We start from the raw sequence: 26082 nt of genomic DNA on the forward strand, positions 1-26082 counted from the left end.
CTCCCCTCCGTCTGGGCCCGGGCGCGACGCTCAATCCTTCTTTATCTCGTGGGGAGAGTTTATTTGGGGCTAACGTGCTGTCACATCCTTCAGAGGCAGGCCCGGTCTGAGAGGGACTGACAAATGGGGCAAAAACAAACACAAAGAGCTCGGGCACCCGAGCTCCATCTCCACGGCTAAGGGCCAATGTCGCTTTTCTGGGGAGGGAGGGGGGCGGCAATATGTCCTGGCTGACATTCACTCAGGTCACGGTGTTTTGTGAGTCGCTCGGCTCTCCCCGCCGAACGCCATTCCAGGAGGAACCGATATTGATGATGTAAACGTCTGGCTTGATCCGCTATCTCCCAGCATCCAGCGCCCACCTCAGAATGTCACACTCATCATGTACTCTATTATATCCCCTCTCTTTCTTCCCCTCCTTGCTTTTCCTCCCCCTCCTCGCCATTTTACATCGTCGGCTGGAAACCTTGTATGTCCACAACGGTTACTATTCAGGAAATGGTGGGAAAAAGGGGAAACTGTGTGCGTCAATGGATCCAATGTAGTCAAAATCAACTCTTCTTAATGCTTTTCATTGGTTGGATATTTATAAAACACACTGACACACTTAACCACTTTCACAGCAGTCAAAATGTGTTGAATATACTGTAGCAAAAATAGTAGAGAGGGTTGTAATAGTTAATGTACGATAAAAACATAAAAAGTTGAAACGTGGAGATACAAGGTTTCTGCCCGACAGCGACGCTATTCTTTTCCTCCCAGTGCCAATCTTAATCCTTCACACACTTTAAAAAACAACATCCTTTATTCCACCTCTTGCTTCCGCTGTCAGTTTGCTTGTAATACTTTTTTCCCCCCCCTTATCTCCACAATTTCTTTTGGCGTCATTTTCTGTGCCGTTCTCCTTTCTTCTCTCCCCCGCCACTGAATTCCCTCTTGTTAATGGAGTTCCCTCGGCTAAATAGAGCGAGGGTTTCTGACATGATTGAGTAAAAGGGAAGCGGACTGTCAGGGCGGGGGAGAAGAGCTGATGCAGCCATCTTTGCTGGGGATGTGCTAATTGAAAGGTTCATGCTAGGCAGCGCGGGGCGACGGAAACATCAAAGCGTAACGGCTAATTGGGACCCCCCCTTCACCCTTCACTTTTATTTATTCTATTTCTAATGTATTACCTTCTTCATTCCATCTATCTCGTCTTCCGTAAGCCCGGGCCTTCATACTTCCCCCTCCTCTGTCTTCCATTGTGTGCCGGCATAAATGGATTTTGGTGACCGGCCGCCAGTCCTGGAAGAAGTACTCTTGATTTTTTACACAAGTAAAAGTAGCAATGCCACCATGTAGACATACAGTACTCTGTTACAAGGAGAAGGGCCAACATTTTACAAAAAAATCTACAGGTAGTTTTAAAAGTACAAAGGTATTGCCATCAACCGCGTACAGAAACAAAGTAAAGGTCAAATTTTCTCAAGCTAACAACTCGATCTTGTAGATTGGCTATTTTCGAATAGCCAAGGTATAAAACAGACTTTGAGTGGTTAATGTACAGTATGTCTGAAATAATAATCTAGTAACTGTACTGTATACTGTACTGTATACTCGGTTCCTTTCCGCCAGTGCCGACCTCTAGAGCAGTGGTTCTCTTTTGGGGGGTCACAAGATGATTACCGTATTTTCCGGACTATAAGGCGCACTTAAAAGCCTTTAATTTTCTCAAAAAACTACAGTGCGCCTTATAGTCCAGTGCGCCTTATATATGGATCATTCATTGACATTGACATTCCCTTTAGCACAGCTCCATCTGTTGGATGCATAACGCAACGGTAGCGTCTATTATGTGCGCCTTATAGTCAGGTGCGCCTTATATATGAAAACAGTTTGAAAATAGACCATTCATTGACAGTGCGCCTTATAGTCAGGTGCGCCTTATAGTCCAGAAAATACTGTAAGTCAGATTAAGTCAGAAATTGTGAAAATAGCTGATCTACATGCTCATGTAGATCTGCTATTTTCACAATAGAACCGTGTTATACAAAATGCAATGCCTCAACTCTTAGTGCTCGTCAGGGTGGGGGGTCCCCAGTTAAAATATGATGAATTTGGGTGTCGCGGTCTGAAATGGATGAGAAACACTGCTCTAGAGCCTGGGTTCTCTTCATTTCTATCATCAATGTTGCCGTTCCGGGGGGTCCAGCCGCCTCGCCAGCCTCAGCGAGAGCCCCTCCTTATGACCTGTGTTATCCATTAAACCACCAGCTAGCTGTAATACAGCCGCTGGTAGAGACGCCATTAGCCCAAAGATTAGTTCAAAAACAAAGCGCTCTGTTCCACACATTGTACAATGTTTCACAATCGATGAGCGGCTATGATGGCAAATGTGACCTGAATGGATTCAGGTCAGCGCCGGGCGAGGCTAAACGGGAGACAGAGTGCGCCGCTAACGAGACTTGATGTTTGCGCGCGACGTGTGCGCTCTCCTGCGCTCTCCTTAATATGTCGCGGCTTATGATTCTCTAGCCGGGCCGCCCCGCGAGACGGTCGCTCGATGACAGTGGTGGAAAGTCACATTTACTAAAGTAATGTTTAGGTAATTTTCCACTTTCTTATGCTTATTACTTACTATACTTATAGTTACATCTCAGAGCCAAATATTGTATGTCTTTTTTTTTTACAATTAACAAATTCAGCCCTATTTTATACTTTGTCTATTTGAAAATAACATACTGACAGTATGTACACTACAAGCTCACAACGCGTCATACTTTTACTCAAGCAGAAACATTTATACAGCACGTTCACTTGTAACAACAGAGAATCTTTATTTTATTTGTGGTATTGCTACCCTTACTTACTAACCAGCTCAGTGGCCTAGTGGTTTGAGTGTCAAACCCGGGTCGGGTCATACCAAAGACCAAATGGGACCCAGTGCCTCCCTGCTTGGCACTCAGCATCAAGGGTTGGATTGAGGGTAAGTCCCTGCGACATACTTGCGTCATGTCCAGGGGGTGTACTTGTACATCAAGCTGCCTACGCTACAGAAACAGGAGATAGGCTCTTGCCCTATGAGCCTCATGGCTCGGCCGAGTCATATGGGCCTCATGGCTCCGCAAGGCTTACTTACTTACTTACTTACCCTTACTTAAGTAAAAACATTCTGAGTATTTCTTCCACCACTTGTCAATGCCATTGTGAGTCCCTCCCCCCCAATGTAGTGAATGCCCTTATAGTGTAGTGACCACTCAAAGCTGTCCGAGCCCATTGTGGATGAGCCGTATCCAAAGCTCGGGGACGGAGCTCTGTGCCCGCCCCCGTCCCTCCCTTCCCCCCTGTGCGACCTGTCCCATAATCCACTTAAGAAGATGGGTTATGCTAAGTGGCACTTCCAACCCGCCACACCATCGATTTGCCCATTAGGGCCAGCGGGGGTTGCACAATGGCAGCCCGTCAATACAGATGAGTCTGAGTTCTGAGGCGACCCAAAAGAAGACGCCGCACAGTGGAATCCAGAATGTTAGTTTAACCGCAAGAGCCTGAATGCTTCTGTGTGCAACGGGGTTGTGTGCCGTGGGAAAATAGCTGAACTACAAGCTCATAACTTGTTTGTTGCACATTGCACAACAGTTTAATCAGCGATTTTTTCCCCCCCCGAATGTACCAAAATAGGGAAGCCAGGGTGAAAGTTGTTAACTCTAGTGTACAGTATGTACAGTATGTGAGCTTTATTAAAACCCATTTAGGTCTAGAATTATTGAATGCTTTAACCAGTGAAAAATAGCAGATATACAAGCTCACAGCGCGGCACCGAGTGCCGCGCTGCGAGCTTGTAGATCTGCTATTTTTGAAAAAGTCGTGAAAATGTGTGCAAATCTTTGAGTATTTTCAAAGCGAAAGTTTGTAACTAAGATTTTGCTTCTGGGTGGTCCCTGGAACTAAATATTTTGAGATGGGGGTCCGTGGCCAAATAAATATCATTTTGGGGGTCCTTCACATGAAAAGGTTTGAGCACCGCTGACATAGTAGTCTCTCAAGAACAGACTGACTGAGCTCCATTTAAGTGAAAAGGACCTTTTCTTTGACGATGGCTGGCCAGATTGCTGACAAATCTTAGAAGGATTCAAAAGACACTTATAGAATCGGGTCAAAATTCAAATTTTCACTCGGTGCCGCGCTGTGAGCTTGTATATCTGCTATTTTTCAATAGTTAAAGCATAAAATAATGATACACAATAATGTGTACCTGTTCTAAATGGGTTAAGGAACCAGTTATTTCTCTGTTTTTTTGACTGTGTAAATCCCATGGGGTTAGGGCAGCTGGTTCTGTACTGTACGTGTCCTGAGGGTTTCTTTGAGCTGGGTTTTGTAAGCTGGACAGATTTTTCTCTCTTTTAGAATAACACATTTTGTTTCAAATAGTTCAGCCCCCAGGACAAATGCATCCATTTTTCATTCTTTCATTCTCTCTCCCTCTCTCTTTGTCTCTTTCTCTCTCTTCCCCTCGCTCTCTTTCTCTCTCTCTCACACGCACGCACGCGCGCGCGCGCACACGCACGCACGCACGCACGCACGCACGCGCGCGCATTCACTCGATCCTCCTCAGGAGTTTTGCAGGTGAATCTATGCCGCATCCAAAAGCAGGATCCTCCTCCACTCTCCTCTCCTTGCCTCAGCCAGTTACTGCCCCCTATATTTGGCACTTATAAAGGCAACCCGCCATCCTCCAGACTAAACTAACATGGTGCTAAATGGCACCAAAAGTGGTTCTTTGGCTCATAATCATAGGGAAACCTCTTTTGGTGCTACAGTATTATAGCAGTGGTTGTCCCGCAGATTTGATAAGCCTTAGGTTACGGACTCCCATAACTGGTTCCATTTGTACTCTCTCATAGTTACTGACCTGTAAGCGTCCATTTGGTTACTAACTGTGGATAATTTAGCCGGGACCCCTGGAAACTCTTCAAGGACCCCTTGGGGGTCCCCAGATCGCACGTTGAGAACCAGGGCTGTACTGGACTAAGCCTCTGGTGTATGAGGGTTTAAAGAGCGTGTTAAGTGCACTGCAATAGAAGACTAAAGCAATAAGAAGTTTTTTATGGTGTACATAAACTTGCTCTAACACTAGCCATAACAGTAATATACATAATAGGCTGGGAACCCTGTGATATCGCAAAGGAACTATGATAAGGTTGTGAAATAGACTAGTAAATGTAGACGACAGACTTACAAAGCAGATATTTAATTGGGACGTTACCCAGAATCATCCTTGTGCGAAGGAGATAGCAGTTATAGTTTCCGAGGCTGGACTTGGTTATATATATTTAGAAATAAACAATTATTATAATGTTAATCAAATTAAGAGCAAGTTGCTGTCTAATTTTAAAGGAGGAGTGGGCTAGTAATAATAATAGAATTTGGTAAAAAAGAATTACCAAACTCGGAACCTACTGTAAAGCTGCAATCTGGAACTTATTTTAAGAGATTATTTTAACCAGTCTGTATGGTAGAGCAGTGAATTCATGTTATTCCTTCCATTGTTTTGTACACATTATCATGTATGTATATATGTATGTACTGTATACAGTCATACAATGCTTAGAGTGTAAATGAATATAATTGAGTTTGATAAATGTAAACACTGTACACAGTAAGACCATGATTGTTAACTCTAAGAGTGTACTCATTTATTGGGTCCTTTTGGGTCCATTTGTTCACTGTCAGAGTTAATTTATCACTGGTGATGTTACAGTGTAGAGTCGGCTGGGTACCGGGAAACGTGCGCAACACTTAAATGAAAAGCGGTCAATCAGTCAATCAATCTGCGAGGATGGAGTTGTTTTTCATGAGCAGTGCAAGGTCAACCTGAGATACTTCCCGCTCTCGCTCACTTCCATCTGGTGAAGTCAACCTTTTAAAGCAAATCAAAGGTCCTCCGTGGTTACCCATGAAGAGTCACTTAGTACAATTAAACAAAAGAAATATCAAAACCGATATTTTTGAACAAATAACCAACTTAATTACTTAAGGTTAATCTAATTGAGGATATCTTTGAAAATATCAACAAATCTTATCTCTGATTAACCTTTTAAGCTTCTGTTATACTTGGTGGAACAATGTTGCCATGGAAATATCACGAATATAGACACGATTGTAATCGAGGTTTAATGTTTAAGAGAAGATTAAAATAAATGTGATAGCGACTTGAAGTCATATCTGCCAGCCCTAGCTATAAAGGTAGGAACGAATTTCGGAGCATGTAAATAAAGAAATCAACTTTGCGTTATGTCAATCACGTTTGCACACTGCCGCCCGCTTCGTATTTATTTTTGGACCACTGCGTCCCTTGCGCTCTCTCTCTCTCTCTCTCTCTCTCTCCTTGCCCTGAAAAAACACATTTTGCAACGATAAAACACAGCAGTGTGCAACCAGCTTTATTCGATTTTGTTTAGAATGCTTTGCCATTAGCGTCATCTTCCTTTCAGGAAGCTGGCATTCACTGAACATGAGGCATTAAACTGCCTCACCTTCCTTGGGAGGCAACAGTTAATTTGAACCCTAACACACACACACACACACACACACACACACACACACACACACACACACACACACACACACATACACACACACACGCACTTGTGTAATGAATAGAACGCCTGGTGGTGGGGAGATGTTGCATGTAATTCATTTAGTCAGTCTCTGGTCCTCTCTATGGTGGGTCATTATCTCGAGTCTCCAGCGGCGCCTTCGGTTCAATCTCCTCCACCAGCAACGTGAAATAAATTTCAATCACCCCCCCCGAAACGTCTGATGATGTTCACCTATAAACACTGGCAAACGCTGAAAGACAAACGCAGAGGAGCTATTCAACTGTTGCATCATGTACCCTGTCTGTTGTGTGTTGGGTTAATGACTGAGCTTTTTTTTCTCTGTGTGTGTGTGTGTGTGTGTGTGTTTGTGTGGTTTGTGCAGACTGTGGTTCGGGAGGGTCCGGTTCCGGTGTGGAGAGCTGTGAACAGGACCGCTGTCGGAGGTTCGGTGGCTCGTGGGACGAGGACGCAGAGGACGACCGCTGCGTGTGTGACTTCACCTGTCACAGCGTGCCTCGAAACCCGGTATGACCTTACCCCATTTAGTCCGGGTGCGCATTATTGTGTATTATTATTAGCAGATATACAAGCTCACAGCAAGCTCACAGTGCGAGCTTGTATTTGGCTACTGACTCCCATCTCAAACTATTTAGTTCCAGGGACCCCCAGAAGCAAAATTTTTGTTACAAATGTTCGCTTAAAACACTCGATTGCTTGATTCAGTATTTAGATATTTGATATTCATTTTATCAGATTCCATTTTAACCATGTTACATTCATTGAAAACACCCGTCCTTGGTTCTAGGACCTATTGTCCTTCTAATGCGTGAGGGGGCTGTGTTTTTTCAATTACTTTTATCATACATTTTTTATTTATATCTATTTGGAAAAAGTAACTTAAAAAGTGTCTGGAGTGCTCACAAAAGCCCCAGTAGATGTTAAAATGACCCCAGACATTTTGAACAGTTTGAAAGTGAAATATCCTTTTAAGTCCCGAAACACTGACAGGGGAGCAACTCCTTACAGTCATTCAGCTCTTTTCAAAAAGAAACTCAGAGTCTTTGATCTTTGTTCTTGTTATTTGGAATAATGGTAACACTGGATCTAGTTCCTTATCAGATTTATTCTTCATCACAATCAAAAAGTATGTGCATTTGTAAAAATGAGGGAAGGTATCAACGTGACTACTTCTATTTCATCAACGTCAATACAAGTTCAATACAAAACCTCATAATGAACAAAATATTTCAGACTACTGTTCACAACCATATTCATAACAGTGCCATGCACCTATTCATTGTCATAGATTGCACCATAGGCCTAGACCTGAATCCTAATAATAATACCCAAATCCTGTTTTGTGTAATGTGAGAACTATTATTTTTCATCTGCCACACTACTACTGGACAGCTGACAGTGTAGTCTCCAATTATTGCATCAATCTTTTATCACTCCAGCTGATGGTTATAAACAGACAAGATGTGATGTGTTTTTAGATTCAGACAAAGATGTGTTTCTATCTGCTGTCACTGTTGAAAGCTTTAGTAATTTCTTGTCATGCTTTTTTATGACAGTAAAATGTTCAAAGCTTGAAAACCTTCTCTTCTTGGCCATTTCAAAATGGCTTATATTTGCGCACCCTTAAGTCTGTTTGCCCTTTATGGTGTTGACAGCATTATGCAAATCAACTGCGCTTCTCCAATTTAGAAATAATTGACAGTCAAAGTCTGGCACACCTGGGGCATGCACAAAATCGTATTTAAGAAAAGTTGTGTGCACTGTGCACGATGCCAATTGTCACTGTTGTACAAAGAGAAACTTACGTCTGACAAGTTTTTTGGACAAAATCTACTTTCATTTAATAATTTAAATGTTATGGCAAATGATGCGATGAGTGATACATTAAAAATATATGTACTCATAAATGACACGTAGCTTGTGAGGTAGTTCAGGCTGATGCACTCGAGAGGTTTACTTACACATCTCCTTGCAATTAAATAGTCGTCTTCTAATGTGCGGAGCAGGGAGTAATATACTGTACAGCAGAGCCTGAACGCCAAGATCAAATATAATATTCACACTTTACATTTACATTTAAATGAAATGTTTTCAGTCTATTCTGAGTTATGTGTTTATCTAAAGCCTTTACAACTAACCCTTTTTGCTAAATTGTACTGTAGCTAACACAGTGTTAGCTGTGTTAGTTTCTTTTTTTTTATCTCTTCCACCTCAGAGCGAATTGTTGAAGAATTCTGTTTTTACAGAAGGCAACTCAGATTTGATTCGTTCAAATCATTCAGCCAACACAGCTTTTAGTTCAGACATGATCAGCTTGGCGATACCTTTTCCAGCAAGGAAAGGATTTCAGCCTTCAGGTCTGCCATCTCAATCGCATCAGCTTTCTGAGAGAAGTGGGTTTCTGCATGTATAGGAGAGTCTCTCAAGTTCATGGCTTTGGGCCTCGGAGTGGGGGTTCCTCTGTGTAACATAACTTTTGCTTCATTATATTCCTTATACGTGGCAAAGCCGGGAATCAACTAATGTAAAATAAAGATAACAGGTTTATGGTAATAACTCGTGGCCTTTAGTGATTGAGGTGTGCCTAGAAATTACTTTCTTATCAGATTTGAGCGGAGCCTGGCAACCACACAACCTACTCCATTCCTTGCTCATTAGCGGCAGAAAGTGTGGTGCCTTTCTATGGTCAAGATGTGCTGGAGGAGCTCTCCTCTTTACAGCACTGGAGCATGGCATCAGGTGCTCTCAGGGTCCAGTATGTTTTGGCAGAGCGCTCAGGGTGCTTCAAGCAGAAAAATAGAATAACTTTTGGAAAGGAGTGCCGGTCATTTGAACCTCCTGATTGTGTCTGTAATTTACGATATGACTTTGGATTGTTACCACAACCATGAGAAATCCATGTTTGCCGTTGTTTCAGTTAGGCTAGTTGTGCTAATAACGCAAATGATTGGACGTTTTGAGCACAGCAACGGTTGAACGGTCCGAACATTGCGGTCATGTTACGGTCCGAACAGTGAGAGACCTCTGGACATGATATCGTCACTGTCGGGTGGAAACTTTCAGGATTCAAATTCAAAAGTAGCAAAAGTAGCAGATCTACAAGCTCGAAACACTTAGTTTTCTGTGGCCCCTTATGTCTATGTCTGAGGTGTGTGACTCATTCTGTACGTCTTGTCTTAGGTGTGTGCGTCGGACGGACAGACCTACATGAACGAGTGTGTGCTGAAGAAGGCCCGCTGTGAGAAACAAGAACACTTGCTGATCCAGAGTCAGGGACCTTGCACAGGTACGTTCTTCTTCACCAGCCAGCCGGCTGAAAGGATCACTGATCCTTTCTTAAAACGCCAGAGGAGAACCCTCAACATCTCATCTCACATCCTCATTTCATTCACCCATGGGATCAGTGCTGGAAGAATGAGATGTAGAACAAATGTAGAAATACTGTGTTTTAAAGTCCTGTATTCAAAGTATTGACATCAAAATATAGACCTTTTTCCAGAGAGCTGCTGTGTAGCTGCGGTGTCGGTGCACAGCCGCACACACACATAGGTTCTGCTTGACACCGCAGTAAGAAATCGGTCTATACTTAATGTAGTAAAAGTACTCGTCATGCAGAATGGCCATGTCAGGATCATACATGTATGTTGTATTAGGGACGGGACGATAAGCAATATTATCGTTTAAAGTGATAAAAAAACACTCACGATAATCATATCGTGGAGATTTAATTCATCGTGATATCGTCCTCCATCATGCACTGGGATCAATTCACCTTTTATTTGCCGAGCTGCATATCTGGCACCACTTAAACCCTCTCTAATTGGTAAAAGGTACTTATAATAATACGTAGTTGATACAGTCTTTTTTCACTCCCTCTCAAATGTCTTTGCCAAAAAATAGCCGATCTACAAGCTTGTAGATCTGCTATTTTTTGGCAAATGTTCCGCCCCAGGATAATGGATTTTGATCGCGATAATACCGTAAATCGCGATTTATTTTGTCACAATAATCGTGATATGACATTTTCACATCCCTATGTTTATCATGCTATTGGACTTGTATTGAACATTAACCACTTCAGGCCTATTTAATTTTTTGATCAATAATTTGACTAATTATTAAACTGTATCTGCAAGTGCAAAGTAACTATACTAACTAAAGCCGTCAAAAGAATATATAGAGGAGTAAAAAAGTTCAGTACTTGCCTGCTCTGAGATACAAGGACAGTACTTGAGTAGGTGTACTTACCAGAGGTTGGGATGAGGATGAGCTGTAGTGACACCACTGTCTTCTCACCCCAATAATAACTGCTTCTTGAGAAAGTAGAATTGTAACGAGAGCAGGTCGGATTCCGGTCGGGAGATGGCATTTGCTTTATGCAGCGACGGATGCCCTTGCGATGCACTCACGTACACAGTGAAATTGTCTGTGTAAAATTAACTTCAGATTTAACACGTGGATAAAGTAACACTCAGGATTTTACTGTGGAAGCACTTTAAAACCTGGAAGCGGATCAGTGTTCCGCTCTTGGCGAGTGAACAACGTGAGAGCCCTTTCTCAAGGGCACATTGACGGCGCGGAGTGGAGAGCAATTACAGTTTACGGTTTTACAATTCAGGCATTTAGCAGACACTTTCTGTATATATAACTAGCATCTATCAAAAGAGGCCATAGCTTTAGGAGTTCTCCTTAACGCTGTGATGATACGTTTATTTTTCCATCATTGCACCGCAGTAAAGAATAAAGTATATGCACCAAAAGACGGATTGTTGAAAGCCTATTCTCCGTGGTGAGAAGACTCTCAGAACCCCACCTTTTGTGTAAAATCCACTTTTTGGCATGAAAACAACATCTACTGTATCTACCAGATAGAGATGCTTCTTGTATTCACTCAACAATGTTTGATCTGGGAACTTCCAAGTACAACCTACTATCTTATCGTCACTGTCGGGCAGAAACCTCGTATCTCCAAGTTCCAAATATGTGCGTTTTTTCACAAAGTAAAGCACTGCTTCATCATACAAGGCCGTCGCACAAAAGTAGTGAAAACAGCTGATCTACACGCACACAACGCCTCGCATCGCGAGGCGTTGTGTGCTTGTAGATCGGCTGTTTTCACTAGTCTATCATTTTAAAAATGACAAATACAAAACAAACGGTTTTGGACATACAAGGTTTCCACCCGACAACGACGTTATACTGTTTGCCACTGATCAGCTCCACTGGAGTAGTTGGGTGTTCAGTGCCTTTCTTAGTGGCATTTCAGTGCTGTTGGGGGAGGGTTGCGTTCCAGATTTTTACTGGTGTTCCGGGGAAATCAAACCTGGAACTTTTTTGCCACAAGCACGCTCCTCTAACCGTTAGGACACTGCTGCCTGGCTTATTTTTGGACAAATGAATTGCCAAAAAAAGAAAGAGAAAAAAACGCCCCTAGTGCGCAAGGACCTTGAGTCTGCAGTCCTCGTGATAAATAATGATGAACTTTTCCCAGACAAAATTAATTTGCCATGGGAGATCTTGGGATTTGAACCGATGACGTTTGGGTCACAAGTATGCTTGTCTAACCCCCTTGACCGTCACCACTGCTTCCCACTTCATTCGTGTAACTTGAAACTAAATGAATGCAGAGGGGATTTCTATTTATTTTTTTGGCAGTGAGAACGTTTGCCAGATAAGCGTGTGTGAGGCACTAGGCTGGCCACGGCACTGCTCTGCTCTCCCTCCTGGCTATGTGAAATGAGGGTCCAGGGAGCTGCTCGGAGACACACAGAAGGGATTCTGTGTGATCATTCCTGCCTGTTTGATTCCCTGTGGCTCTGAGAGGGCGAGGGATGGAGCGAGCTAGAGAGAGAGAGAGAGAGAGAGAGAGAGAGAGAGAGAGAGAGAGAGAGAGAAAGGCAGAGAAAGCAGTGGTGGAAGAAGTACTCAGATTGTTTTTTCTTTAGTAAAAGTAGCAATACCGCAACTCTGTTACAAGTAAAAGGCCTGTATTGAGTATTAAGTATCTGCATCAAAATGTACTTGAAGTTTCAAATGTAAAAGTGCTCAAGCACTAGAATATAATAGAGATTTGTTGTTCAAAAATAGCCTACAGTAAGTGTAAAATAGGGATTTTGTGTTTAATGTAAGTATTATATGAAATAATTCTAGCGTACAATATTTGCCTCTGAGATATAGCGGAGTAGACGCATTAATTATAAACAAATGAAAATACTCAAGAAAAGTAAAGTCTCTTTCTGGCGGAAACCTCATACTGTATGTCCTAAAGTTTAGGACATACAGTATGAGGTTTCCGCCAGAAAGAGACAGTTTAGGACCTAAACTGTTACTTCTCAGGGTTAAATGACATAAACAGCATTTTGATGCTTTTGTGTGACGCTGTAAGATGATCAAGCAGGACATTAATTTACGGAAAAAAAAAAAAAAAAAACACAGAAAGTTAAAATACAGCAACCATACTGTCACTGTCGGGCAGAAACCTCGTATCTCCAAGTTTCAAATTTGTACATTCTTTCGCAAAGCAAAGCCCAGCTTCATCGTACAAGGCCGTCGCAACAAAAGGAATGAAAACAGCAGATCTACAAGCACACAACGCCTCGCACCGCGAGGCGTTGTGTGCTTGTAGATCGGCTGTTTTCACTAGTCTAAATCATTTTTAAAATGACAAATACAAAACAAACAGTTTTGGACATACAAGGTTTCCACCCGACAACGACGATATAACACTCGAGTATGTAGTTACTTCCCACCACTGCTGTAAGGGTGAGGGATGGAGAGAGAGAGAGAGAGAGAGAGAGAGAGGGAGAGAAAGAGTTTTCATGCTCGCTCTCCCCTCGCTCCCTGCAGATGGGCGCCCTTCCTAAGCCGTCCTCCTTGGGCGCTGACTGTCACGCTTTCTGCACCACGCCTGGATAATCAATCCCTTTTTCTGAGGAGTCCTCTACCACTGCAAGAGCTTTCGGGCCCCCCGTCTCCCATTGGCTGCCATAAAAAGAAGGAGGGGGGACGGGGAGGGGGGACGGGGAGGGGGGGGGGGGGGGGAACTCAGATCTTTGGGAATTTTCAATGCCCGTCCCGCATTAGCAATGCAAGGACAAACTTTGCCTCAAAAACTTAACCTCAAAGCATAAAAAAAAATAAAAAAAAAAATCTCTACCGAAACACCCGGGTCCTCCTCGCTAGCTATGGAGTATGAAACGTTCCTTCTTATTTTTATTTATTTTATTTTTTTTCTCCCAAGGATTGTGTTCATAAACATGTCAGATTTTGTGCTAGCTTGAAAGGTGCTGCCTCGACACTGAAACATGTCTGAGTCTGGAGCGTCCCTGGGAGCTGATTGCCTTGCCTTGCCGAGCCGCCCTTTTATAGGAAAAACAAGAAATCTGGGTCAGGATTCACAGTGGCAGCATGTGAAGGGCTTGGAGCCTTAGACAGAGGAACACCTTTAGTTTAAGCCTGGTTTATACTTTGTCGTGTGTCTGTGTTTCACACTGAATCTACGGGAGCTTTATATTGCTCTGTTATCCAAAGTGCTTTGCATTCAGCCATCAGCAGCAGAGGAAACCATGCTAGACACCAACGTGCTCATCGGGAGCACTTAGAGGTTCACTGTATGACTCTGGCTCAAGGACACGGCAACACTAACCTACTTTAGGACAGTGGTTCTCAACCTTTTCAGGCCGCGACCCCCAAAATAATCATATTTGAACTGGGGAGTGGGGACCCCCACCCTGACAAGCACTTGGAATTGTAGGAATTACATTTATTGTGGGCTCGCTGAAAGGGTTATCTTCATTATTTATATATTAAGTTCTCTTCAAAAATGACCTAATTTATCAGTCAAGTTCTCCTCAAAAATGACATACCGGTAACCTATTACGTAACTTATTCTCCTCGACAGTATAAAGGCAGTACAGTACAAAAGACAGTATAAAAGATGAGGTGCAACCAAAGGGTAGATCTTTATGCCCATACATGGTGTTACATGCGAGCCCACACTAATATTTGACAATTTGACCAATGTTTGACCAGAGGTACTAAAAAGGTATTTAAAGTCCTTAAACGGTCACTTTAGAAATGTGCAAGATGCCCTGTATAAACTTATACTCTATGTTGGTCTGTTTACTGTTGAGTGAGAAAACAATGTTAACATTTAGCTAAACATTTGGGGACCCTGCCAAAATAATGTGGGTACCCCTCTGGGGGTCCCTCCCGACCCACAGGTTGAGAACCAGTGCTTTAGGGGGAGAACCGGGAACCTTCGGCCACTCTACTTCCTGAGCCACTGTTTCTTAGTATAAACGAAGCACTACCGCGGCACAGTAGCGCGAAGAGGCATGAACAGATCTGTCCTCGCGGGCATACAGAGGACTAGCTTTTCTTCTCAGCCACGCCACAACAAATGCAGCGTCCAGTATAGCCTCCAGGAGGAGAGAGAGGGCTAATACGGCACATCAAAGCCAGCTGTATTGCACCAGACAATGGCCAGCGAGGGGGAAAAAAAACCCTTGAAGGGGAGAAGAAGAACATATGAAATTAAAAGTTCCCCCCTCCCTTGTCCTAATAGGCTCAGTACAGATAGCAGAATGGAGCGCTAGGAAAGTGGCAAGTTAAATGAACTGTGTCCAAAGCCCATCTCTGGGAGTGGGAAAGCAAGTGGAAAAAACGGAGCGCGAGCCGAGTCATCACCATTAGGCTCCAGCTCATATCCACACCAGTAACAGCGTGATTTATGGCCCCCGTATCCACTGGCTGCAAACTCCAAATGAGCAACACACGGAAAAAGAGATGGAGAAGCAGGGACGTGCAGAGAATGTGAGAGGGGCAGGGGGCTGAAATATCTAAAAGGGCCTTTTTGGTGAAACTATTGGGAATAGCAGACCTCCAAGCTCTCAACGCGTCGCAGCGCGACGCGTTGTGAGCTTGGCGGTCGGCTATTTTCGCTACTTGCATTCGTGGTCTGGAGAGGGCACTTTCTTACTAGTCTTGCGTGGCCAGACTGTTGACTCCGCGATTTGGTAATGCTCCCGACATACAGTTTGGAATAACGTAAAAAGAATGGTGAGTATCTGGTTAAAACGGAAGTGAAGCCTCCCCACTTCCGTTTCGTTTTTAACATCTCGCACATTTATCCTAATATAAATAAAACAAAGTCATCTAAGCATATTTAGCTTGCTGCTTATCAGAAATGACATTTTAAAATATATGTTCATGAACGGAAATGCCAGCTTCTATTACTCGCCATTCAGGAGCTGTAGTTCCAGACTCTATATAGCATTCAGAGATTGTGGAATAGTTGTCTGGCTATGCAAGACTACTTTCTTACACACGGATAAAAGGGCAGGGGCTCAAGCCCCCTTTGATGTCTGTGTGTGCACGTGCCCGTGGAGAAGGGAAGAGAGAGAGAGAGAGAGAGAGAGATGGGGGGATTTCTCTTCTCCGTCTTCACAACTGGCGAGCGTTGCGCTTTTTGCTTCAGGGCCTAGGGAGAGTTTGAACAATAATATCTTTAGCTCTTACACGAAACTAATAGTTGTCCGCTCTCTCCCCGCACCCAAACACCCCCCACCCCACTCCACCCACCCTCCATCCCCCATGTGCTTTTTTGCACTTTTCTTTGCCTTTTTCGGGGGAAGTTCTGCAGTTTCTGGGAAGGAAGTTTGTTTGTTTATTTTTGCTGCTGCATTCAGAGCTGTCATATTAGCATTGGTTGGTACACCCACAGGCAGCGCGCAGCATCAACATAGCTAGGCTACCACACGCAATCACAAACGCAGTACACTAGGCCCCGTTCCCTCAGACACAGTACTGCGAAAAGCATTCTTTTTTTTCCTATTGTTGGTGGGGAGGTTGTAGGTTGGGATGGGGGGGAGGAGGAGGTCACGGTAAGGTAGGAATAAATGAGGAGAACAGGTGTCTCGGGAGGTGGCGAACGTCTTCCGCTGCAAATTCAACCCTTGCTTGTTTTCCAGCCGAGGTAATGGCATCATTTTCCCGCTGATTTTTTAGTCATTGTGGGGGTAAAGGAAAAAAGAACGCACCAAATAGAATTGTTATCTGGGAGCCGGCTGGCAGCCTTCTCTCTCTCTTCACCTCGGGGGCACCTCAACACCGACTGCATTGTTTGCCCGGAAAAGTTGCGTCGTTGTTGTTGTTCAGAGATTGTGTTGTCTAATTTCCCCTCTGCCGTACATACATAATCACTGAAATGTTGTTGTTTGTATTCCCTCCTTTCTCTCTCTCCATCTCTCTCTTTCTCTCTGTCTCTCTTCCGTCTCTGTCTCCCCTTTTTGTTGTTTTGTTGGCCACCTCATCAGCAGTTTCGTCCACGTCTCCGACGGAGCAGACGGCACCACAGCACTGCAGCCTGTCTGTGTACGGATGCTGCTCCGACAACCAGACGGCCGCCCTGGGCGTGGGACAGGCCGGCTGCCCCAGTAAGTGGCTGCTGATCGCCAATGGTGGGAGAAGGGCTCCGATTTTCTTAACCATTAGAGGAGTAGTTCACCTCCAAAATGACTTTTTTTCTATTGATTACTCATGCCATGGAGACTTGAGTTCAATAATATTTGTTTGTATTTATTGCATTCCTAAGACAATAATTTGATTACTATAAATGTACCCCCATTGGTTCCGGATGGGGACCCAAATGCATTTGGAAAGAGGAAAGAGTAGGAATGTGCATAAAGCTCATATAGCGTAAAACAAATATTGACAGTAGGAAGTGAAGACTTCATATGGCTGATATAAGCAGGTGTATTTACTCAGCAATCAGCCACAGTGATTTGAAATACAATAAAATAAACCAACGTAGAAGTAAAGTCATCCATAATTCATAGCTTTGCTCTTTCTCCCTATATCTTACTTGTGTATTGAGAGTGCCATAACGCAGTAGAATAGTCAACAACAATAGGTGAAAATTAAGACCCACGTTGAATGCGTCAAAGCTTCATTCGACGGCGGATTCACTGTTGGAAATGTGTATATATTGTTTTGTTTCTGTAATAATAGGCAAGAACAATTATTTATTATTCATTACTATCTAGCCCTTAACTGTCATGTACAAGGAAAGGTTACATGGCGGCGAGGCAGTGGGAGACGTACAGTCATAGGAGATAGTTTGTTTTGTGTCTTGTTCCTTTTGTTTGGATACCGCTGTAGTCTATTTAGTTTGATTATTTTGTATTTTCTAGCCAATGTTGTTTCAATGAAAAGGAAAAAACCTTGAAGTCATATTGTAGCGAGGTTTCTCTCTATAGGCTCTATATGCAGCAAGGCCACGCGTACAAACGCACAGACTCACAGACGCACACAACTTTGTGTTACTAGAATATCAGAAATTAGATGTTACAGTACCACATACATTTTACACATTTTACAAGTTGTTTTTTGTTGGTATGTTTAATCCCAACCCTAAGTGAGCTTGTAGATTTGCATTTTTTGTGTGAGACACCGGCACGCAACTACATACTGTAACGTTGCTGTCTGGCAGAAACCTCTTATTTCCATATTTTAACTTGTGTTTTCTCGTAAATTTACGCCCTACTTGAGCATACTACAGTACAGCGTCTACAAGATCTGTCCATCTGCCATTTTTTAATTTGTTTAGGACATATGAGGTTTCCACGCGACAGCAACAAAATGATAAATGTCTAATCCTAACCCCAACCTCAATCTTGTCTTAACTATAAACCTCATCTTAAAACTCTTTTTAAACCATTAAACAACCATTTCTCTTGTGAGAACCAGGAACATTGCCCTCTACCTCAAATTCTATTGTAAACATGAGGACATTCGACCCACACAAGTATAGTAATACAAGTACACACACACAGACACACACACACACACACACACACACACACACACACACACACACACACACACACACACACACACACTCACACGCACACACACACACATGCGCGTGCGTGCGTGCGTGCGTGCGTGCGTGCGTGCGTGCGTGCGTGCGTGCGTGCGTGCGTGCGTGCGTGCGTGCGCGAGCAGGACGGGAAGACACACCAGCATTATTGGACATAAAACTGTAAACATAAAATGGCAGAGTGCTGTTGCCCGGTTTAATTAAAACCCTATCTTACCCTAACTAATAATCAATGGCTTTGTCTGCTACCAATAACTTAACTACACAAAGTGCTGAGAGGACGCCTTCCACATGCACTGCCGGGAAAAGCAACAGTTTAGCAAATTTGCACATAAGCGGTTTCTTCCCGACAGAGACAATATACTTACTGTATGATAAAAGTACTAAAATGTTTAATGTCTCAAACAATAAAAAAAAAACAGCAGATCTACTGTGTGCTTGAGGTCCGGCTGCAGGACAAAGCGCTGTTTAACGCTTAAAGCTGTACATTGCAGTGTGTCATGGGGTTAATTACATTATTAAAGCAACAAAACTGAGACCAGATTTCTTTCTGCAGAATCAGGCGATTGGAGGACGTAAAAAAGAGAGGTTTCACATTATAATTCAAGCAAGGGGTTTTGACTCATGCACTATAAATGGTGCTTTTATACAGCGCCTTCATCCTAAGTGCTTAACTATGTGCATGACGTTCACCCATTCACACACCGACGATGGAGGAACCCATGTACCAATCTACCTCCTGGGCCACTGCACTGCCGCACCATACCCAAGTTCTGTATATAGATCGTACTGTCTTAACAAATTCCTAGCTGCTATCCTTATTTTGGGCATGTCATTATAGGCAAAGGTTTTTAAAAGATTTCCGAAATGTTCATCTCATTCCAAAATGTCAAAATAGGCAATCTAGAGGCTCACAAGCTTTGTGACAGCTATTTTCACGATTTGTCACATATAGGTCTTAAGTGGTTTAACAACAGGATATTTCCCGTGCCTGAAACTAAATAAGGGATTTTGGACAACAGCGGGTACAATGACTTGTGTATTGACATTCTTTCTATTCTATTCTGTACAGTATATCGTCGTTGTCGGGTGGAAACCTTGTATGTCCAAAACCGTTTGTTTGTATTTATGATTTTAAAAATGATTTAAGCTAGTAAAAACAGCCGATCTACAAGCACACAACGCCTCGCACCGCGAGGCGTTGTGTGCTTTGTAGATCTTTAGATCTATATCTGTAGATCTTTTGTGCGACCGCCTTGTATGATGAAGCAGGACTTTACTTTGCGAAAGAACATACAAATTTGAAACTTGGAGATACGAGGTTTCCGCCCGACAACGACGATATACACATTATACAGGTATACAGTATAACAGTTTGAAAACAGTATAGTAGTATTTGACATATTTGTGTGTGTGTGTCCCCACCTCCAGGCCAGTGCCAGTGTAACAGCTACGGAGCCTACAAGGGGACGTGTGACCCCACCAGCGGCCAGTGCTCCTGTAAGCCCGGCGTCGGCGGGCAGAAGTGTGACCGCTGCGAGCCCGGCTTCTGGAACTTCCGCGGCATCGTGACGGAGAACATGAGCGGCTGCACGCGTAAGATGCCCGTTTGTTTTTCATCAGCGTACAGCATGCCTGCCGGCGCGGCGTTCATTATGTCCTGTCAAAGCGTTACATTCCATTTACGCTCACATGTCACGCGTTTGTGGCCCAGGCTCTCATCTAGGGCCTCTGAGGAAAACTGCAACTACCTTTGCAGTTTTCTTTCTCCACAGTGGCTAATTCCTAAGCTTCAGTTCCTTGACCAGTATGTTTACAAGCAGCCAGTAATACACTGGTGCAGTAGTGCGAGGTCAGACACCTTCACTGTATGTCCCAACAGTACAAGGTTTATTTGCGACCGTAGGTCGCATTTATTATGAAAACCTGCAGATCATATCGTCCGTCACGCCTCATGTCATGCTCCATATATGGCCAAGATGTCATGGCCTGATCATCAATAATAAGATTTGTCAGGGTGATAGGTGAGTTGCTACTCACCGTGGTGAGTGACGTAATGTTGTTTTCTGCCTACAGAAAATGACACCACGGTCACCTAAAACTGAGTATGTCTACATACGCCAACATTTATATTGGTGAAGCGCAAGTGGAACCAAAAGCGGCACAAAGCGTCGGCCAATCCTCAAGGCCTGACGGGTCAGGTTGGCCAATCAAGGAAGCCAGTGTCCTCATGGCCAAACCCCTCCCAAACACACATAGATTCCACACGTTCATTGCAGAGCCGAGGACAGACACATGCGCAAATTCCCGTTTATTCTTTTCAGTTCTCAGAGGTCACTCAGCCAATGCTGAGACCCTGTTGTGTCGAAATGCGTCGGTCAGCTGTTGCCTTGCTCAATAAATATATATACATGTTTTTCACCTAAAGACGGAGTGCCTCAGTACCTTTTTCCCTACGGTCTGATTCATCCACAAGTAGAACTTTGGCTTCCTTTGCCTCTACCTGTTCCACTGAAGAGCACCTGTTTGCAAAGGCCACTGTGACTGAACCCAGGCAGCATTTTTTAAATCCCTCAGCCGCTGCTGTTTGACCTCCTGGACATGCAGTGCGTAACGGGCCGCGCGTCCGAGCCTTTTCAGCCCACAGCGGGAGGCCGGTGCCTCGACCCCCACCGTAACGAGGTTTAACCTATACTGACGAGCAAACGAAAAGACACTGTCACTCACACACACACACAGGCGTATCATCGATTCCTGGGAACACTGTGTGCTTTGTCCTCCCTTCCCCGGGGAGGTCATTTTCTTCGCTGCCACCTCCACCTCCACCTCCTCCGCCTCCTCTGCCTCTGTCTCTGTGTATCCCCTGCTCGCCTGCCTCGAAGCACCCACTAGCCTCACTCTGAACCGCTCCCTAACCCCTCATCCTGACAGGGGGATGTGCATCAAAGGAAGGTCGTGACGAGGCTGAGCTTTGCCGCTGCGGTGCCACTCAAGAAGACTCCTAATAGGCTACACACATGACGGTGGAGACCGCCATGTGTGTATTACTGTAGGTGCACTTAGGTGATCGGTAATCGTGCGTGCGGGTGGGTGGGTGTAATCGACTGAACCGTCGAATTTTCTCTCCGAGTTAAATGAACACTCAGGATTTTACTGTGTTTGTGTGTGTGTGCGTGCGTGCGCACGTGTGCTTGTGTACTGTGTGCCTGCGAGCCTGCACATTTGTCTGTGCCCGTCCGAGACATAATTCACCCCAGAAGACATTTACCCTTCTCTCCATCACGCTTAATGTCACATATACACACACACCACTTCTCCACACCGTCGCCCATTTTTTATATTGACCTTGATGTCTATCTGTTTCATTGTCTACGTCTCTCTCCCATCTCTCCTACTCCCCCTCCCTTCCCATCCATCCATGTCTGTCTGTCTGTCTGTCTGTCTGTCTGTCTGTCCATCTATCTGTCCATGCAGCGTGTAACTGCGACGCGTCAGGTTCAGTGCGTGACGACTGCGAGCAGATGTCGGGCCTGTGCTCCTGCAAGACGGGGGTGAAGGGCATGAAGTGCAACGTGTGTCCGGACGGCAGCAAGATGGGAACCAACGGCTGTGACCAAGGTGAGGAGAGGAGGAGGAGAGGAGAGGAGAGGAGAGGAGAGGAGAGGAGAGGAGAGGAGAGGAGAGGAGAGGAGAGGAGAGGAGAGGAGAGGAGAGGAGAGGAGGTATAGAGGGGAGGGGGAGGCATGCCACCTGCTGCTATGGCTGCAGCACTGGCAGAGCGTGCTGAAAACTGTCAGTCCCACCTGTCTGCCGCCACGTTTCGCTTTTTTTCTTCTTTCGGACCCCATCATTTTTGTAACGTCGTAAAAGAATAACAAACAGAAACACGCGTGTCCTGAAAAGTAACAGCTTTTGGACATACGAGGTTTCCACTCGACAGAGTCCATATCGTCACTGTCGGGCAGAAACCTTGTATCTCAAAGTTTCAGGTTTGTAAGTTTTTTCGTTAAGTAAAGCCCTGCTTCATCATACAAGAACCTGGCACAAAACTAGTAAAAGCTTGTAGACTATCTATTTTCAAATGGCCGGAATTTACAGTAGGCATATATAGGGTTGAAGTGGTTAACATATATTTTGAAATAAGAATCAAACTCTACAAAGTAACTAGTAACTAACGTTTTCATATAAATGTATTACATGTGGATGTAGTAGTGGAGTACAAAAGTACAATATTTGGATCCGAGATGTAGTGGCGTAGAGGTAAAAGTATTCGAAGTTGTAAATACTCAAGTGAAGTACCAAAAATGTTTTACTTAAGTACAGTACTTATCGCCTCGTAAACCAGACTCTCTTCGAACAGAAGGTAGGAGGAGTCTAGTTTACTAGTCTAGTAAGGTTACAGTACTTTAGTAAATGTACTTAGTTACTTTCCACTGCATGTACGCCAGTACGATATCTGCGCCCTGCATAAACAGGCAGGGTTTTTTCCCACCATGCATATAAATTCGGTCTAAATAATTGATCGGGTATAATAACCCCACCACGACTCCCCCCCCCCTCCCAAATGAGCGCAGCGCGAGGCAGCAAACAAACGGGGCCGTTGAAAGAAAGGTTACAGCTCGCTGCCGAGGTGGCCTGTCGCTCTTTCATTAAGGCCTACCGCCGGGTGTGGACTGGAAGTAGAAAGTGGCTAATGAACCACACACACACACACACACACACACACACACACACACACACACACACACACACACACACACACACACACACACACACACACACACACACACACACACAGGCAGCGGGGCGGACAGCACAAGGGCCAACGTCACACCCGGTGTGCTCAGGAGTGTCGCACCAAATTCTGGGGCCCTGGGTACAAGGGTTCACTCACATTTTGTGCTTTAACTATTGAAAAATAGCAGATATACAAGCTTGTAGATCTGCTATTTTTGAAAAATCGTGAAAATGTGTGTGGAGTGTGAATATTTCAAATCCTTCTAAGGTCAGTGGTGCTCAAACTTTTTCATGTGAAAGACCCCCAAAATGATATGCATTTGGCCACATTTTCACGACTTTTCAAAAATAGCAGATCTACAAGCTCGCATTGCGGCACTCTGTGCCACGCTGTGAGCTTGTATATCTGCCATTTTTCAATAGGTAAAGTATAAAATAATTCAAATAAATCACCTTGGGCCCTGGTAACTCAGTCTGTTTTCAAATAGTCAAAGTATAAAATAGGACTTACAGTAAGTGGTTAATTTTTATATTTTGTCATAATGATCAAATCTGCAATGTAACTTTTAACTAAAGCTGTCGAATATTCGCTAAAGTGAAAGCACCTCAAGATTGTTCTGTAGGCATGAGTTCTTGAGTAAATGTACTTAGTTATCTTCAGCCGCCTGGCCTCACCCACCCTTGCCATCGCTGCTTCAACGCTTCAGTCACTCCTTTGAGTGAGAGGACTTGTGGAGTGTTGGGTCATTAGATACACAGAAAGAAAAAAGACCCCCCCTCCCCCCCACACACACAGAGTGATATTTTTTTACCCCCTTTTTCTTTTCTTTTTTTCTTTTTTTCCTGCAACAGAGTAATCGATCTTTCACCGCAGTGGAGTTGACATGAAGCCCAAGTTGAAGTTTGCGTTGCATGTCATGGAGACTTGATTTCATTTTAGTAAATGTACCCCCATTGATTCCGGGACCCAAATCCATTTGGGTCCCCATCCGGAATCAATGGGGGTATATTTATAGTAATCAAATTATTGTCTTAGGAATGCAACAAATACAAAAAAATATTATTGAACCCTCCATGGCGTGAGTAATCAATTGAAAAAGGTTGTTTTGGGGGTGAACTACTCCTTTAATGACCCTGCTGGGAACGTGTTGTACCTCTCTCTCCTCAGGTCCGGAGGCGCCCACGTCGTGTGAGGAGCTGGAGTGTCGCTACGGGGCGTCCTGCGTGGAGGTGAACGGCCAGGCCCACTGTGAGTGTCCCTCACCTGACTGCGACGAGAAGAACAAGACCAAGGTATGTACTGGATGTCACTTATTCACCTGCCACCGTGTATGCTGTATATCGCCCTTGTCGGGTGGCAACCGTTCCTTTTGTATTTATCTTTTTTTCAATCTGAAGGGCTCCTATCCCTCGATAATCACCGATGAGCGAGATGTTATCCCGCTTATTACCCGGCTACTCAATAAAATGTATAATTTGACAAAACTAAAAAACAAAACAAAGTATTTCCATGTTTACAGACGGCTGAAAGTGTTCCACAAGTGTTGCGCTGGGCGTCCCCCCCAGCGCAACACGGTCGCCTTGGAAAACAAGGAAGCGCTGATCAAATACAATCCATTTTCTGATACTGCGTCGTCTATTTTTCCGCTTAAAATGTTTTTAAAAACATTCTTGAGAGCAACGTTTAGTTGTAAATGATGCTGTGTGTTTGTTTACATGGCTGACATGTTGGATACAGCACTAAATTCACGCAGCGCAGCCTGAATGCAGCAGGTGCCCTGAGCCGTTGATTAGGCAGCGGTGAATTATAGAGCAGAGCGGTCATTATACGCCTATAATTCACCGCTGATTTAAGCGCTTGACCAATCAGAATCAAGCATTCAACCAAGCCGGGTAATAAAACCAAATAACAGCAAACATTTAAAAGATGTTTAGTATTCTGAGTTTCCATTTGGCTAATGATTGACATGTTTATGATAGCACTGAAGCAGCAAAAGACTGTTATAGCCTAAAAAGATAAAGAAGGAATGGCCAGAGCTACAAGATATGCCCTGCCTTCTTCCAGTTCTGCTGGTTATGGGGGGTACTGTTGTTTCCATGGAAATGGTGGATAGGAATGTCAACAACAATAACCTGCCACTGCTTTTGAAGTGACACCATTGGACAGAAACAGGAGGCCACTGATATGAACCAGCAGTGTTTACCCTGTTTCCTTCATGCAACCTTATGCTCATGCTTCCCAAACTATGTGTTTGGCCGCAGACCCCCATCTGAAAGTGTTTTGTGCCAGGCACCCCCAGAAGAGAGGATTTCTCAAAAAGGTTTAAAAAATAGCAGATGTATAAGCTCACAGCACAGCACGACGTGATGCGCTGTGAGCTTGTTTATCAGCTATTTTTTAATGGCCAACATATAAAATATGGATAGAGGGGTTAAAATGATTATGGTGCTATATTAACTGGTAGCGTGCCCAGGATTATTCAACATTTAATCGCCCATGGCAACCCGCCATTTTACCTACCTTTGAGGTCCTCCTGGCAAAAAAGTAATCAGAGTAAATGTAATCCAAGTACCGGTATGTCCTGTTTATCACAATGTTTTCTTTCAGTCAGGACCGTTTTTAAACAATCGCGGGCCGCAGTGCTTTTGTAACGGCCGCGTTTTGAACAAGAAGGTAATTTAAAAACTAGATTAGGAGAAAAAACTTTTCTGCAGCAGCGTAACAGGCATGTCTATGAGGGAGACAGCACTTCCCGTTCACGTGATCTCGCGCTGCATTTCGGGAAATGGAGTGTTTTTCATCACCGCGGTAGCCTGGTACAGTAGCTACAGTACAGTATAGTTTACTGTACAACGCGCCGAGCG

The 26082-nt window shown here is 44.1% G+C and overlaps 1 protein-coding gene across 2 annotated transcripts in view; it reads left to right on the plus strand.

Moving 5' to 3' along the window:
• Positions 1-26082, plus strand: part of agrn (agrin) — a 295737-nt gene that overhangs the window by 163392 nt on the left and 106263 nt on the right. Inside the window, exons 10-15 of one of the 2 annotated variants that reach the window (XM_080733225.1) lie at positions 6964-7106; positions 9780-9885; positions 16916-17035; positions 19912-20076; positions 21955-22098; positions 24386-24510. In XM_080733225.1, coding sequence (XP_080589351.1) covers positions 6964-7106; positions 9780-9885; positions 16916-17035; positions 19912-20076; positions 21955-22098; positions 24386-24510 — 803 coding nt within the window. The remainder of the gene's footprint in view (positions 1-6963; positions 7107-9779; positions 9886-16915; positions 17036-19911; positions 20077-21954; positions 22099-24385; positions 24511-26082) is intronic. The other variant, XM_080733226.1, reaches the window with a different exon arrangement.

Source organism: Nannobrachium achirus (assembly GCF_963921795.1).
Source record: "Nannobrachium achirus genome assembly, chromosome: 9".
In the NCBI taxonomy this organism is placed as follows: domain Eukaryota; kingdom Metazoa; phylum Chordata; class Actinopteri; order Myctophiformes; family Myctophidae; genus Nannobrachium; species Nannobrachium achirus.